A 16,645-nucleotide genomic window follows, 5' to 3' on the forward strand; every position below is an offset into this window, starting at 1 on the left:
CAGGGTTATTTCTTTTTCATTTTGTTTCCTTATTTTTTAGAGACCACTGCACTGGAGTGCAGTGGTGCCGTTATAGCTCACTGCAGCCTCCGAGTCCTGGACTCAGGTGATCTTCCTGCTTCAGACTCCTGAGCAGCTAGTACTATAAGCATGTGCCACCATGCCCAGCTACTTAATTTTTTTTTTTTTTTTTTTTTGTAGAGAGGGGCTCTCATTATGTTGCGCAGGCTGGCCTTGAACTCCTGGCCCAAAGCAGTCCATCTGCCTAAGCTTTATTTCTTATTTATCTCTATTTTTAGAATAATGATACCCAATTGATTCAGCACCATTTCCTGAAAAGACCATTCTTTACCCAATTAATTGGAATAATACCATAGATGTGTGGGTAATTCTTATACTCTATTTTTTCATTGGTTTAATTGTCTGCTTTTGAATTCTAAGTATGCTAGAAACTCAATCTGAGAAATTCCCCAAATAACAATTTCTTGCTCTTTGCTTTAAATCTATTTTATTTCCACTCTAGCCCTTCCTGCTAACATCTATATTTTTATTAGAATAGTACCATAATTTTTCCATTCAGCCACATTGAAATGTTTGGGTCTTTGTCAAGTATTATGAGATACAGATAAACTAAGACCTGAGCACTGTCTTGAGATAATTTCTTACTTGGGGGAAATGTCACTAAATATTTGCAGTCTGTGTCAGTGGTTCCCAACCAGGAGTAATTTTGTTCTCCCAGGGGCCATTTGGCTATTTTTTTTCATTGTCATGACTGGAGATTGCAGCTGGCATGTGGTAGATAGAAGCCAGAGATACTGCTACACATCCTATAATGTACAGGACAGCCTCCCCAAACTAAGAATTGTTGAGTCCAAAACATCGGTAGTGCTGAGGTTGAAAAACCTTGATCTGTTTGATCAGTATTAGGATAGAGGTATAAATGAATGGCTGTAGAGCCCCCAAAGAATGACGGGATGCCTGGGGGAGGGTTTTTTTTCTTTCTTTTTTTTTTAACCCAGGATCAGACCTGAGGGAGTTTTGTTGCTGCTGCTGTTGTTTTTGAGATGGAGTTTCGCTCTTGTTAGCCCAGGCTGGAGTGCAGTGGCTAGATCTCGGCTCACTGTAAGCTCCGCCTCCTGGGTTCACGCCATTCTCCTGCCTCAGCCTCCCGAGTAGTTGGGACTACAGGGGCCCGCCATCACGCCCGGCTAATTTTTTGTATTTTTAGTAGACACGGGGTTTCACCGTGTTAGCCAGGATGGTCTCGATCTCCTGTCCTCGTGATCCGCCCGCCTCGGCCTCCCAGAGCGCTGGAATTACAGGCGTGAGCCACTGCTACTGGCCAAGAGGAAGGAGTTTTAACACTTGTGCTGCCTAGTAAAATTTTGTAGAATATGAAAAAAAAAGTTATAACTGGAATATTCAGAATGCACCATACATTATTTTAGGCATATTGCATATATTATGTATTATCCTGTCAATTTTACTAGTTAGTGTTAGTCTTATTTTACACTTGAAGAAATTAAGGGTTATATTTAACTAGGTCAAGTTCTTTAATAGATACCTTTTAAAAAACAGACTTTTAAAATAATTTATTTATTTATTTTTAAAGCATATCACTGTATTTCTTTTCCCTCAGGTAATTTTTCTGTGGCTTCAACATTGTCTCTTCAAAATTAAAAGAAAAATATCCCAAAGTTTAGAACTGGACCACTTGGCCCTTTCTCTTCTTATGTCCTCCCAGTTCAAAATGCTTGCATCTCTTAATGGCCAGCATCCTCTTGGATCTGCAGTTAGGCTCAACACATTCCAGCCTTAGCACAATCTAATATCACACAGAATAGTCTTACTGCCCTACACATCCTCTGTGGTCTTAGCCTTCTTCAGAAAATTGGCGTTGTCTGCCCGCAATAGCCACTCTGCTTCCGATCATAGTGCCTCTTTCCCTGGGCATACAAAGAATCCTTGCCCATCTTATACTGTGGTACTTTGTGAGGCTGATGCTTGCCCTACTCCTTACAGGAGGTTCTTCGGGTTTTAGGTACGTTGACCATCTCTGCAGCGGGGCTGTTCTGTCTTTGTGATGAAAACAAGAAACGGCGTCTGAGACCCTCACCTCGTGCAGCTCTCACCTAACAGGAAAAGAAAAAAAAAAAGACAGACTTTATTTTTAAGGGCAGTTTTAGGTTCACAGCAAAATTGAGTAGAAAGTATAGGGAGGTCCCATAAAACTCCTGCCTCCACATTATGCACAGCCTCTCCCACTGTCAACACTCCCAGCACCAGAGTGGTAAAATTGTTACAATCCATGAACATGCATTGATACATTATTGTCACCCACAGTCCATAGCTTACAGTAGGATTCATTTTTGGTGGTATACTTTTTTCCTTTTTTTTTTTTTTTTTTGACACAGAGTCTTGCTCTGTTGGCCATGCTGGAGTATAGTGGTGCAATCTCGGCTCACTGTAGCCTTTGTCTGGGCTCAAGTGATCCTCCCACTTCAACCTCCTGGGTAGCTGGGACTAGAGGTGCATGCCACCATGCCTGGCTAATTTTTCTATTTTTTTGTAGAAATGGGGTTTTGCTATGTTACCCAGGCTGATCTGGAACTCCTGACCTCAAGTGATCTGCCCACCTCGGCCTCCCAAAGTGCTGGGGTTACAGGTGTGAGCCGCCGTACCTGGCCTGGTTTTTGGTGGTATACTTTCTATGTGTTTTGACAGGTATCCACCACTGTAATATCACACAGAATAGTCTCACTGCCCTACACATCCTCTGTTCTCTATGTATTCATCACTCCCTCCCTGATAAGCCCTGGGCACCACTGATCTTTTTACTGTGTCTATTCTTTTGCCTTTTCCATATAGTTGGAATCACACAGTAGGTAGCCATTTCAGCTTGGTTTCTTTCACTTAGTAGTATGCATTTAAGGTTCTTTCATGTCTTTTCATGACTTGATAGCTTATTCAAATGCTGAATAATACTTCATTGTATGGAATACCACAATTTCTTTATGACAGTTATCTTTTTATTTTATTTTATTTTTGAGATGGAGTCTCACTTTGTCACCTAGGCTGTAGTACAGTGGGGCGATCTTGGCTCACTGCAACTTCCACCTCCTGACTCAGCCTCCCAAGTAGCTGGAATTACAGGCACCCGCCACCACTCCCAGCTAACTTTTGTACTTTTAGTAGAGATGGGGTTTCATCATGTTGGTCAGGCTGGTCTCAGACTCCTGACTTCCAGCAGTCTACCGCCTCAGCTTCCCAAAGTGCTGGGATTACAGGCGTGAGCCACCACACCTGATAATATCTTTTAAAAAATAAAGATAATGTACATACTATGAAATGCACAAATCTCAGGTCTATAGTTTGATGATTTTTACCGGTGTGTATGTGTTTGTATATATGTGTGTTTATATAAGTCTGTATGCATGCTTGTGTGTATACATATACAAGTGCATGAAACCACCATTGGGGAGAAAATGTAAAACATTTTGTACTCATAAAATTTTGCGGTCAATATTTCTCTTCCTTCCAGGATAAGATAACCACTATTCTGACCCCATATTAGTTTTACATGCATTGAACTTCATATAAATAGAGGCACACAGTATGTGCTCTTTTGCATCTGTCCTCTTTTGCTAAATATATTTTTTAGATTCATCTGTGTTGTTGCTATATCATAGTAGTTTGCCTTTTTTGTTTGTTTTTATTATTGTGTTTTATTTTACTATTTAAATATACCATAATCTGTTTAGTTATTTTCTTTTTGATGGGCTATGTGTTTCTGGCCTTTGCCTATAATGAATAAAGTGTCTATGCACATTCTTATAGATATATGGACTCTTTTTTTTTTGTTTTGTTAAGATATCTAGCGGAATTGCTTAGTCACAGGGTAGGTGGCATATATTTAACTTTATTAGAAATTGCCCAAGGGTTTTCCAAATAGGCTGTATTATTGTATATTTCCATTTGCAGTATCTGGGAGTTATAGCTGTTCCACTTACTGCTGCCACTGATGTTGTCAATCATTAAAAAAATCATCTTGTTAATCTTACAAGTTAATATGATACCTATTTTATGGAAAAATCTTTTAGGCTTCTATTTAATGTAAACAGTTTCTCCTTGGTTAACTATCTATTGCAAATCTATCTTCTTTAACCAATGGATTAAATCAAGATAGGTTTACAATGCCATTAAAATGTAACAAATTCGGTCTTTTAAAAGTGGAAAGAGGCGATGAGCCAAAATTGGTTTATCTGTTACACTGTTTTCTCTCTTCACTTTTCAATTGAACACCTACCAGCTTGTAATAAAATAATAAAGAGAATCCAGTTTTTATGTCTGAGTGATTAGGAAGTGTTTATGACAGCCACTAGGCCGACACTCTCTATAATGGTGTTACATTGACTTCTGAACACCTTCTCGTCTGCTTCCAGGCGTGTGTGTCAGTGTAGTCTGAGTGGTTTTACATTAACATCTACCCTGAGTAAGATCTTTTGACTACCAAAGTGTTAGTTGCAAATGGAAGATACCATTAAGGCGGCTTCAAAGGACTGGAATGATATTTGGATTGGTGCTTGCTGAAGTAATGGCTAGAGTTTTGAAGTGTAATGTCTAAATCAGTGTTGCATAACCGAAGGAACGTGTGAGTTCAAACCGCTTTTCTTTGATCTTCCTTTAGAAAATCAGGCTGAAGGGGAAAGGTTAAAGTTGCCTTAAAACACCTCTTTCTATGTGTGCAAAAATCTGGAAGTATGAAAACATGATTACAAGTTCCATTCATTATTTGTGTTCTGTGGTTTTCATATTGTTCTTGAAATTTACTTCCTTCCTGCCTGAAGTTTTGTATTATGAATTTAGTGTCAAGACCAAAATACAGACCAGGTTGCTCTTTTCTTTATGTGGTCAGCAAATATCTGTTCTATAAGTTGTTAGTCCTCACAAATATGCATTTTATAGCATTTTTGATGCTTGCATTTTTTGTGATGTGATTTTTGTGGCTTGCATTTTTTTTTTCTTGATGGTATATACAGTAGGTTACAGAAATACTGACACTCTGATATTAACTGAATCTTTTATGGTTAGGCAGGCAAGAAACAAAACAAAAGGGCACTTGTTCCCCTCTTCCTCCTAAATTGAGGAGCTTTCAAAAGGACTACTCTTTACTATTAGGAAAACTGTACTATCTTAAGTTTTTAAAATTGTGGAGGCAATTTTATACAGTAAAATAACACTGACAATGACTTGTTAGAGAAAAAAAGGCCTGAGTTTAAGAACTATTTTGCATATAGTATATTTATAGGAGATTCTGATGCCTCTTTGGGCTGGTTATTTTTGGCAGCCTTTTTCTTTGTTTCCTTATCTATAAAATGAAAATATATTATCAAATTGGCTTAGAGGGTGATTTGAGGGAGAGACTCTCAGCTTTCAGTAGAGCTGGCTCTGTAGTTACTGTGGCCACTCATGTAACTAGGTGAGTTCTTTTTGTTGTTTCTTAACTGAATTCCTTAGTATAAGATGATATCTACCATGCCTCCGACATTCTCCTTTACGTTTTTACAATTTCTCCCTAATTAAAAGTAAATTATTGTTATTAATTTTTAAGTTACAAAAACTATAATGAATCAATCTTCTTTTTAAGGAACTTCATTCCTTCCAGTTGTATCTGTATGCTTAGCACATGTGAAATAATTAGCAAATTGATAACTATACATGTGTTTGCTTGCTTATTTATTTATTTATGTATTTATTGAGACAAAGTCTTGCTCTGTCACCCAGGCTTGACTGCAGTGGCGTAATCTTGGCTTACTGCAACCTCTACCTCCCAGTTCAAGCAATTCTTGTGCCTCAGCCTCCCGAGTAGCTGGGATTACAGGCATGTGCCATCATGCCCAGCTAAGTTTTGTATTTTTAGTAGAGATAGGGTTTCGCCATGTTGGCCAGGCTGGTCTCAAACTCCTGACTTCAGGTGATCTGCCAACCTCGCCCTCCCAAAGTGCTGGGATTACAGGCATGAGCCACCACTCCTGGCCTTCATGTGTATATTTAAATGGGTTACGTGAGGCGTTTTTGTTGCTTTAGGAACTGAATTCCTTAGTAGAAGGCTTCCTTTCTCTAATCTCTATATTTTTACCTTTTATCCTTGTTTTCTTTTTTCTTCCTATTAGGGAAAATTAACATTTATTTGTGGGACTTTTACATTTTCTATATATGTTTAAATTAATAGGCTTTATTTTTTTGAGTAGTTTTAGGTTTACAAAAAAATTGAGGTGAAAATACAGACACCTCTCATGTATCCGCTTATCACCCTCCTTTTTTTTTTTTTTTTTTTTGAGGCAGTCTCTCTCTCTTGCCCAGGCTGGAGTGCAGTGGTACAATCTCGGCTCACTGCAACCACCACCTTCCAGGTTCAAGCAATTTTCCCACCTCAGCCTCCCAAGTAGCTGGGATTACAGGTGCTTGCCACCACGCCCCGCTAATTTTTGTATTTTTAGTAGAGATGGGGTTTCACCATGTTGGCCAGGCTGGTCTCAAACTCCTAACCTCAGGTGATCCGCCCACCTCGGCCTCCCAAAGTGCTGGGATTATAGGCCTGAACCACTGCGCCTGGCCAGCCCTCCTATTTTCAACTATTAACATTTGCATTAGTGTAGTACATTTAGTACAATTGATGAGCTTATATTGACACATTATTAATAACTGTAGTCCTTAGATTAACTTTTTCCCCCCAATAGAATTTTATTGGTGTTACTTTTTAGCTTTTAAAACTACTGATCTTTTTAACTACAGGTCTTCAGTTGTGTCCATATGGTTAGTACGTGTGAAACAATTAGAAAAGATTGGTAGCTCTACATTTGTATGTTTAAATGGGCTATTTTTAGATCGCTGGGAGCAAAGAAAACAAGTTGCAAGTAAAAACATGTAAATACATAAAAGAGTGGGTGGAGACTGGCTTGATCTTGAATGGGATTATGAAGACTAGTGTGATAAAACCTGTTGCATAGACAAGATGCTGCTTACCACCAGCCTTTTCTCCAAGGCTGAAAATCATAGGAAGTAAAGTATTAGTGAGCTCAAGAACTGGGCTGGTACGGTGGCTCACACCTGTAATCCCAGCACTTTGGGAGGCCGAGGCAGGCAGATCACGAGGTCAAGAGATCAAGACCATCCTGGCCAACATGGTGAAACCCCGTGTCTACTAAAAATACAAAAATTAGCTGGGCATGGTGGTGCATGCCTGTAATCTCAGCTACTCAGGAGGCTGAGGCAGGAGAATTGCTTGAATCCGGGAGGCGGAAGTTGCGGTGAGCCAAGATCGCGCTACTGCACTCCAGCCTGGCGACAGAGGGAGGCATCATCTCAAAAATAAATAAATAAATAAATAAATAAATAAATAAATAAATAAATAAATAAGACCTGAGCACTGAGCTGTACCAAAATGTATTCTTCAATATGGTATTTTAACAAATTTCTATATGTTAAATATTAATAGCATGCTTTGAGAACAAGAGAGTAAAGGTATATTATGCCGAAGAACATTGAGGTAGAATAGTGAGACCAATATAGACTGAATCATTCATTCATCAGATCATTCAACAAGCATCTCTTTGAATTAACTATCATTTATTGAGTGCCAATTATTACATACTATGAAATATACAACTATATATTTATATATATACAAATATGCAAGTTATTTATTGTTGCCTGGTTAGATAAATATGTTATTAACCTTACTTTAAAACCAAACACAGATATAGCTTATTTATATAGCTAATAAACATAGTGCATTTTCTTTTCTACTAAACTGTTAGAATCATTGATTTTGTTGATTGGTAAAATTTATAACAGATGATCTGGTGTATTTTTCATATTTTGCATTGTTGTGATCGGACATGATTTTTGGAATAAGACTAAAATGTCCAGGGTCTCAGGTATTGGCTGCTCTTGCTCTCTGTCTTCCCAGGTGAAATTAGAGCAGTTACTAATTCAGAAGACTCTTGACATGAAAGGTATTTTTGACAGAAAGGCAAAATGCACTCAAGATAAACACGAGGCATTCTTTTCCTATCATCTTCCATGTCTAGTGGCCAATTTTAAATACTGTATGTTTGGTTGAGTGTGGTAGCTCATGTCTATATTCCTAGCACTTTAAGAGGCTGAGGTGGGATCATGGCCGCAGCCGCTCTGGGGCAGGCTGGCTGTCTCACTGTGTCTGTCTCTCTCATACTGTGGGTGTCCTATTCCTCTGGGCAGAAGCATGGCCGCAAGGCTGAGCAGTCTAGATGTCGCCACCCAGAGGCAATCCGGGGCCCCACACACTGATCACCCCGGAATCCCTGGAGCCCCACACCAGCAAGACCACGCTGCAGCCCCATCTCCCAGTGACTCACCTAGCAACCAGTAACCACGGCCATTCACGTCCATCCTCCAGAATCAGTGCCAACTCACCCAGCTTACAGGGCAGGACAGATCTGGGCACGAAAGCTTCTCTCTGCCCCTTGGCGTCTGTGTGGTCCCAGAAGATATGCCTCCTCCAATTTCAAGGCTGCAGACCTGCAGCTGGAAATGACACAGAAGCCTCATAAAAAACCCAGCCCCGGCGAGTCCCTGGTGTTTGGGAAGACATTCACCGACCACATGCTGCTGGTGGAATGGAATGACAAGGGTTGGGGCCAGCCCCGAATCCAGCCCTTCCAGAACCTCACGCTGCACCCAGCCTCCTCCAGCCTCCACTGCTCTCTGCAGCTGTTTGAGGGCATGAAGGCGTTCAAAGGCAAAGACCAGCAGGTGCGCCTCTTCCGCCCCTGGCTCAACATGGACCGGATGCTGCGCTCAGCCCTGCGCATGTTTCGACAAGCTGGAGTTGCTGGAGTGCATCCGCCGGCTCATCGAGGTGGACAAGGCCTGGGTCCCCGATGCCGCCGGCACCAGCCTCTATGTGCGGCCTGTGCTCATTGGGAACGAGCCCTCGCTGGGTGTCGCCCAGCCCACGAGCGCATTCCTGTTCGTCATTCTTTGCCCAGTGGGCGCCTACTTCCCTGGAGGCTCCGTGACCCCGGTCTCCCTCCTGGATGACCCAACCTTCATCCGGGCCTGGGTGGGAGGGGTCGGCAACTACAGGTTAGGCGGGAATTATGGGCCCACCGTGTTAGTGCAACAGGAGGCACGCAAGCAGGGCTGTGAACAGGTCCTCTGGCTGTATGGGCCCGACCACCAGCTCACTGAGGTGGGGACCATGAACATCTTTGTCTACTGGACCCACGAAGATGGGGTGCTGGAGCTGGTGACGCCCCCGCTGAACGGTGTCATCTTTCATGGAGTGGTTAGACAGTCTGCTGGAACTGGCTCAGACCTGGGGTGAGTTCTGGGTGGCGGAGTGCACGATCACCATGAAGCAGTTGCTGCGGGCCCTGGAGGAGGGCCGCGTGCGGGAAGTCTTTGGCTCGGGCACCGCTTGCCAGGTCTGCCCAGTGCACCGAATCCTGTACAAAGACAAGGCCTGAGCTGATCCTCCGCTTCCAGAAGGAGCTGAAGGAGATCCAGTACGGAATCAGAGCCCACGAGTGGATGTTCCCGGTGTGATGCTGCAGGCCGTGCTCCATATCCATCTCATCACGCCAGCACTTGCCTCCCTACCAATGACTCACCTGAAGTGCAATACTAAATAAAAGGCCAGCGGGCGGTGTCTGGGTCTCTGGCGCCTCCTATGTGGTTGCTACACCCCCAAAGCCGTAAGGGCCGACCCAGGCATCTTGGCCCCCAGCCAGTCGTCTTGGGTTCAGGTCCGCCCCTTGCTCCTTGTTGTGAGGTCAAGGATACACCTTGGCCCCGACTCCAGATCTCTCCATTCTCAGGCCAGACCCCTAGTGTTGCCGTTGATTTTTTTTTTTTCTCTGTCTTTGCTGCAATTTTGAAATAAAATGCCAAAGAACAACAACAACAACAACAACAACAACAAAAATAGAATCAAAAAATTAAAAAAAAGAGGCTGAGGTGAGATGATTGCTTGAGCCCAGGAGTTTGAGACCAGCCTGGGCAACTTTGTGAGACCCCCGCCTCTACAAAAAAATTTTAGAAAAGTTAGCTGGGCATGGTGGCATTTACCCGTGGTCCCAGCTACTTGGGAGGCTGAGGTAGGAGAAATGCTTGAGCCCAGGAAGTTGAGGCTGTAGTAAGCATTGATCACTCTACTGTAGTCCAGCCTGGGTGACAGAACCAGACCCTGTCTCAAAAAAAAAAAAAAAAAAAAAAAAAATCAGATTGTTTTCTTATTGTTGAGTTTTAAAAGTTCTTTGTATATTTTATATAACAGTACTTTATCAGATGTGTCTTTTGCAAATGTTTTCTCAGTTTATGGCTTGGCTTATTCTCTTGACAATGTCTTTTGGAGGGTAGAAGTTTTAAATTTTAACCAAGTCTAGCTTATTTTTTCTTACATGGATGGTGTTTTTGGTGTATCAAAAAAGTCATCACTATACCCAGTATCATCTAGTTTTCTCCTTTGTTATTTATTTAGTTTTAGAGACAAAGTCTTCCTCTAATCCCCAGGCTAGAGTTTTGCTCTACTACCCAGGCTTCTATTACCCAGTAATGCGATCCTAGCTCACTACAGCTTTAAACTCTGGGCTCAAGTGATCCTCCTGCCTCAGTGTCCTGAGTAGCTAGGGCGACAGGTGCACACTACCACACCCAGTTACTTTTTAAATTTTTAGTAGAGATGGAGTCTTGCTGTGTTGCCCAGACTGGTCTTGAACTCTTGGCCTCAAGCAGTCCTCCCACTTCAGCCTCCCAAAGTGCTGGGATTACAAGTGTGAACCACTGTGCCCAGACTCCTATATTATTTTTTGAGTTTTAGAGTTTCATGTTTCACATTTAGGTCTGTAATCCATTTGGAGTTAATTTTTGTGAAGGGTATAAGGTCTGTATCTACATTCATTTTATTGCATGTGGATGTCCAGTTTTTTCAGCACTATTTGTTGAAAAGACTGTCTTGGCTCCATTGTATTATCTGTGCTATTAAGTCAAAAATCAATTGACTGTATTTACATGGGTCTATTTGTGAACTCTTTGTTCTGTCCCACTGATCTAATTATCTAGTCTTTCACCGGTACTACACTGTTTTGGTTACTGTAGCTTAAAAGTAAGTCTTGAAATCAGACAGCATCAGTGTTCTGACTTTGTTTTCTCCTTCAGTATTTAGTTGGCTGTTCTGAATTTTTTACCTCTCCACAGAAGCTTTAGAATTGATTTGTCAGTAGCTACAGAATAACTTGCTTTGATTTTGATTGGGACTACATTGAATGTATACAGTAAGTTGGAAAGAACTGACATCTTGACAATATTGAGTCTTCCTATCCATGAAAATGGAATGTCTCTTCATTTATTTACTTCTCTTTTGATATGTTTCATCAGTTTTATAGTTTTCCTCATATAGATTGTGTACATATTTTATTAGATTTATACCTAGGTATTTCATTTTTGGTGGCACTAATGTGCATGGTAATGTATTTTTAAATTTCAAATTCCACTTGTTTAATGCTTGTATGTAAGAAAGTGACTTTTGCATGTTAACCTTGTATTCTGCAACCTTGCTGTAATTGCTTAGCAGTTCCAGTTTTTTGTTGAATAATTTGTATTTTATACATAGACGATCATGTCTTCTGTGAACAAAGCTAGTTTTATTTCTTTCTTTCCCATTTTTATACCTTTTATTTCCTTTTCTTGTCTTACTGTATTAGCTACGGTTATGTTAAAAAACTTGGTGAGAGGGGACATCCTTGCCTTGTTCCTGATCTTAGTGGAACAGCTTCGAGTTTCTCATCATTAAGTATGATTTTTAAATTTTCTTTTATTTATTATTTTATTTTATTTTTGAGACAGGGTCTCACTCTGTCACCCAGGCTTGAGTGCAGTGGCACGATCTCAGCTCACTACACCCCTGCTTTCTGGGCTCAGGTGATCCTCCCACCTCAGCCTCCTGAGTAGCTGGGACCACAGGTGCATGCACCATGCAGCACTAATTTTTGTAGTTTTTATAGGGACAGGGTTTTGCCATGTTGCCTGGGCTTGTCTCAAACTCCTGAGCTCAAGCAATCCACTCACCTCTGCTTCCTAAAGTGCTGGGATTACTGGTAAGTGATGTTAGCTGGACTTTTTTTGTAGATGTTCTTTAATCAGGTTGAGGAAGTTCCCTTCTAGTTTCTGAGGAGTTTTTTTCTTTTTTTTCATAAATAGGTGTTGGATTTTGTCATATACTTTTTCTGCATCTATTATTTGACCATGTGATTTTTACCGTGTAGCTTATTGATGTGATAGCTTATGGTAAGTGAGCCATTAAGTGAGGGTAAGTGAGCTACTACATTAAGTGGGCCATTCAACATTTTTTGAATGTTGAACCAGCTTTGCATACCTGGTATGAATTCCACTTGGTTCTTTATTTTATTTTGTTTTCAGAGACAGGGTCTCACTTTGTCACCCAGGCTGGAGTGCAGTGTTGCAATCATAGCTCACTGTTAACCTCAAACTCCTGGACTCAAGCGATCCTCGTGCCTTGGCCTCCCAAAGTGCTTGGATTACAGTTGTAAGCCACCGTGCCCAGCCTATAATTCTTACTATATGTTGTTGGGTTTGATTTGCTAGTACTTTGTTGAGGATTTTCACATCTATGTTCATGAGAGATATTGATCTGTAGGTGTCTTGTAATTTTTTTTTTCTTGCAGGCGTGTGCCACCATGCCCAGCTAATTTTTCTGTGTTTTTAGTAGAGACAGGGTTTCTCCACGTTGGCCAGGCTGGTCTCGCACTTCTGGCTTCAAGTGATCCACCCACCGCAGCCTCCCAAAGTGCTGGGAATACAGGAGTGAGCCACCACACGCAACCTAATGTCTTTTTTGTGTTTCTGGTGTTAGAGTAATACAGGTCTCCTAAAATGATTTAGGAAGCATTCTCTATGCTTCTGTCTTCCAAAGAGATGATAAAGAATTGGTATTCTTTCTTTCTTAAATGTATGGTAGAATTCACCAGTGAATTCATCTGGTCCTGGGTGCTTTCTATTTTGGAAGGTTATTAATTACTGGGTCAATATCTTTAATAGGTGTAAACATATTCAGGTTGTCTATTTATTGTTGTGTGTGTTTTGGCAGATTGTGTCTTTCAAGGGGTTGGTCCATTTCATCTAGGTTATCAAACTCGTGGGCATAGAGTTATTTGTAATGTTCCTTTATTATCCTTTTAATGTCCATGGGATCTTTAGTGATCTCCCCTCTTTCCTTCCTTTCCCTTTCCCCTTTTCCCTCCCTTCCCTTCCCTTCCCTTCCCTTCCCTTCCCTTCCCTTCCCTTCCCTTCCCTTCCCTTCCCTTCCCTTCCCTCCCCTCCCCTCCCCTCCACTCCCCTCCCCATCCCTGCCCGTTTTTGAGACCGAGTCTCCCTCTGTTGCTCAGGCTGGAGTGCAATGGTGCGATCTTATCTCATTGCAACCGCTGCCTCCCAGGTTGAAGCGAGTCTCTTGCTTCAGACTCCTGAGTAGCTGGGATTACAGGCATGCACCACCCCATGCCTGGCTGATTTTTGTATTTTTGGTAGAGACAGGGTTTCGCCATGTTGGCCAGGCTGGTCTTGAACTCCTGACCTCACATGATTCACCTGCCTCGGCCTCCCAAAGTGCTGGGATTACAGGCATGAGGCACTGCGCTCAGCCTCCCCTCTTTCATTTCTAATATTAGTAGTTTGTGCCTTCTCTGTTTCTTTTTCAATTAGCTTGGCTTAATTTTATTCATCATTTCAAAGAACCAGTTTTTGATTTCATTGGTTTTCTCTGTTGATTTTCTGTTTTCAATTTCATTGATTTCTGCTCTATTTTATATTATTTATTTTCTTCCACTTACTTTGGATTCAATTTGCTCTTCTTTTTCTAGCTTTTTAAGGTGGAAGATTAGATTTTTAATTTTAGATCTTTCTTGTTTTCTAATATATTCAGTCAGTGTTACAGATTTCCCTCTATGCACTGCTTTCACTGCATTTCACAAATTTTGATAAATTGTATTTTCATTTTCATTAGTTAAACATATTTAAACATTTCTCTGGAGCTTTCTTCTTTTACCTGTGTGCTATTTAGAATTATGTTGTTTAATCTTCAAATACTTGGTTATTTTCCAGCTATCTTTCTGTTTTTAATTTCTACTTTGATAATTCTATTGTGGTCATTGAATGATTTCTGTTCTTTTATTTTTTATTTATTTTATTATATTTTATTTTTTTTGAGATGGAGTCTCACTCTTGTTGCCCAGGCTGGAGTGCAGTGGCGCAATCTTGGCTCACTACAACCCCTGCCTCTTGGATTCAAGCAATTCTCCTGCCTCAGCCTCCCGAGTAGCTGGGATTACAGGCATGCATCACCACACCTGGCTACTTTTTGCATTTTTAGTAGAGATGGGGTTTCACTGTGTTGGCCAGGCTGGTCTCAAACTCCTGACCTCAGGTAATCCGCCTGCCTCGGCCTCCCAAAGTGCTGGGATCACAGGCCTCAGCCACTGTGCCCAGCCTGTTCTTTTAAATTTGTTAAGGTGTGTTTTGTGGTCCAGAAGATGCCCTGTCTTAGTGAATGTTCCATGTCTGCCTGAAGAATGTTTATTGTGTTACTGTTCAGAAGTAGTTTATAGATGTCACTTATATCCAGTTTACTGATGGTGCTGTTGAGTTCAACTATGTCCTTTTGCGCTTTTCTGGCTGCTGGATCTGCTCATTTCAGATAGAGGGGTGTTAGAGTCTTTAATAGTGGATTCCTCTCTTTCTCTTTACAATTCTACCAATTTTTACTTCATGTATTTTGGTGCTGTGTTGTTAGGCACATACATAGTAAGCACCAATTAAGTCTTCTTGGAGTATTGACCCCTTTATTATTATGTAATATCCCTGTTTTTCCCTGACCACTTTCTTTGCCCTGAAATCTGCTCTTTCTTTTTTTTTTTATTTTTTTATTTTTTATTTTTTTATTTTATTTTATTTTATTTTTTATTTGCAATTTGTAGAATGGATTTTTTTTTTTTATTATTATACTTTAAGTTCTAGGGTACATGTGCATAACGTGCAGGTTTGTTACATATGTATACATGTGCCATGTTGGTGTGCTGCACCCATCAACTCGTCAGCACCCATCAATTCATCATTTATATCAGGTATAACTCCCCTGAAATCTGCTCTTTCTGAAGTTAATATAACTGTGGTTGCTTTCTTTCGATTAGTGTTAGCATGGTATTTCTTCCTACATCCTGTTACTTTTAATCCCTGTCTTTATATTTAAAGTGGATTTCTTCTATACAACATATAGTTGGGTCTTGTGTTTTAACCCATTTTCACAATCTCTGTTGTTTAATTGACATATTTAGACCATTGATGTTTAACGTGATTATTGATATAGATGGATAAATAACTACCATATTTGTTCCTATTTGTTGCCCTTGTTTTTATTTTTATTTTTGTATTTTAAAAAATTTTTTCTAGTGAAAGGGTCTTGGTCTTCTGCCCAGGCTGGAGTGCAGTGGCATGAATGTAGCTCACTGTAGCCTTGAACTCCTGGGCTTAATTGATCTTCCTGCCTCAGCCTTCCATGTAGCAAGCCATCATGGTTGACAAATTTTATTTTTTTATTGTTGCTTTTTTTTTTATCTTCCACACTTTTGCTGTCTTTTTAGTTTAATTGAACATTTTATATGATGTTGTTTCTTACCTTTCTTAGCATATCATTTTTACTACATCTTAAACTTCTTTTAGTGATTGTCCTGGAGTTTGCAAGTCTGCTTTCATATAACACTATACTGCTTCATGGGTAGTGCAATACCTAATATTCACAAACTATTCCTAATTCTCTCTTGTTTCTTGTATCATTGCTGTCATTTATTTCACATATGTATAAGCGCATATATGTACACACACAATGCCATACATATATACATACACATACATAATTGAGTACATTATTGCTCTTAATTTGAACAAACTGTTATCTGTAAAAAAAATTAATAAGAAAAATTAATTTTTTAATTAATTTTTAAATTAATTAAATTTAAAATTTAGGGCACGGTGGCTCACGCCTATAATCCCAGCACTTTGGGAGGCCGAGGTGGGTGGATCACCTGAGGTCAGGAGTTCGAGACCAGCCTGGTCAATGTGGTGAAACCCTGTCTCTACCAAAACTACAAAAATCAGCCAGGCATAGTGGCAGGCACCTGTAATACCTGCTACTTAGGAGGCTGAGGCAGGAGAATCGCTTGAACTCGGGAGGCAGAGGCTGCAGTGAGCTGAGATCGCGCCATTGTACTCTAGCCTGGGCGGCAAGAACAAAACTCTGTCTGAAAAAAAATAGGAAAGAAAAGTAAGTTTTATTTTACCTTCACTTATTCTTCTCTGATATTTTTTCTTTCCTTATGTAAATGTGAGTTTCTGACCTATATTGTTTCCTTTTTCTCTGCCGAACATCTTTTAACATTTCTTGCAAGGCAGGTCTGCCAGCAACAAATTCCCTCGGTTCCTGTTTGTCTGAGAAAGTTTTTGTCTTTTGTTTTTGAAGGGTAATTTTTCAGGATACAGAATTAGAGGTTGCTGTTGTTTTTTTGTTTTTTTTTTTCACGCAACACTCTAA

The 16,645-nt window shown here is 40.5% G+C and overlaps 2 protein-coding genes across 9 annotated transcripts in view; both read left to right on the forward strand.

The window, feature by feature from the left end:
* BCAS3 (BCAS3 microtubule associated cell migration factor) overlaps nt 1-16,645 on the forward strand; it is a 722,154-nt gene that overhangs the window by 46,730 nt on the left and 658,779 nt on the right. The window lies entirely within an intron of this gene.
* Nucleotides 8,179-9,732, forward strand: LOC111537667 (branched-chain-amino-acid aminotransferase, mitochondrial-like). Its single transcript, XM_026456737.2, is given in 5 exon segments — nt 8,179-8,202; nt 8,479-8,855; nt 8,857-9,339; nt 9,341-9,505; nt 9,507-9,732. Coding segments are annotated over 5 exon segments (1,134 nt in total). The 3' UTR covers nt 9,592-9,732.

The sequence above is a fragment of the Piliocolobus tephrosceles genome, chromosome 16, assembly GCF_002776525.5.
Source record: "Piliocolobus tephrosceles isolate RC106 chromosome 16, ASM277652v3, whole genome shotgun sequence".
Lineage (NCBI taxonomy): Eukaryota > Metazoa > Chordata > Mammalia > Primates > Cercopithecidae > Piliocolobus > Piliocolobus tephrosceles.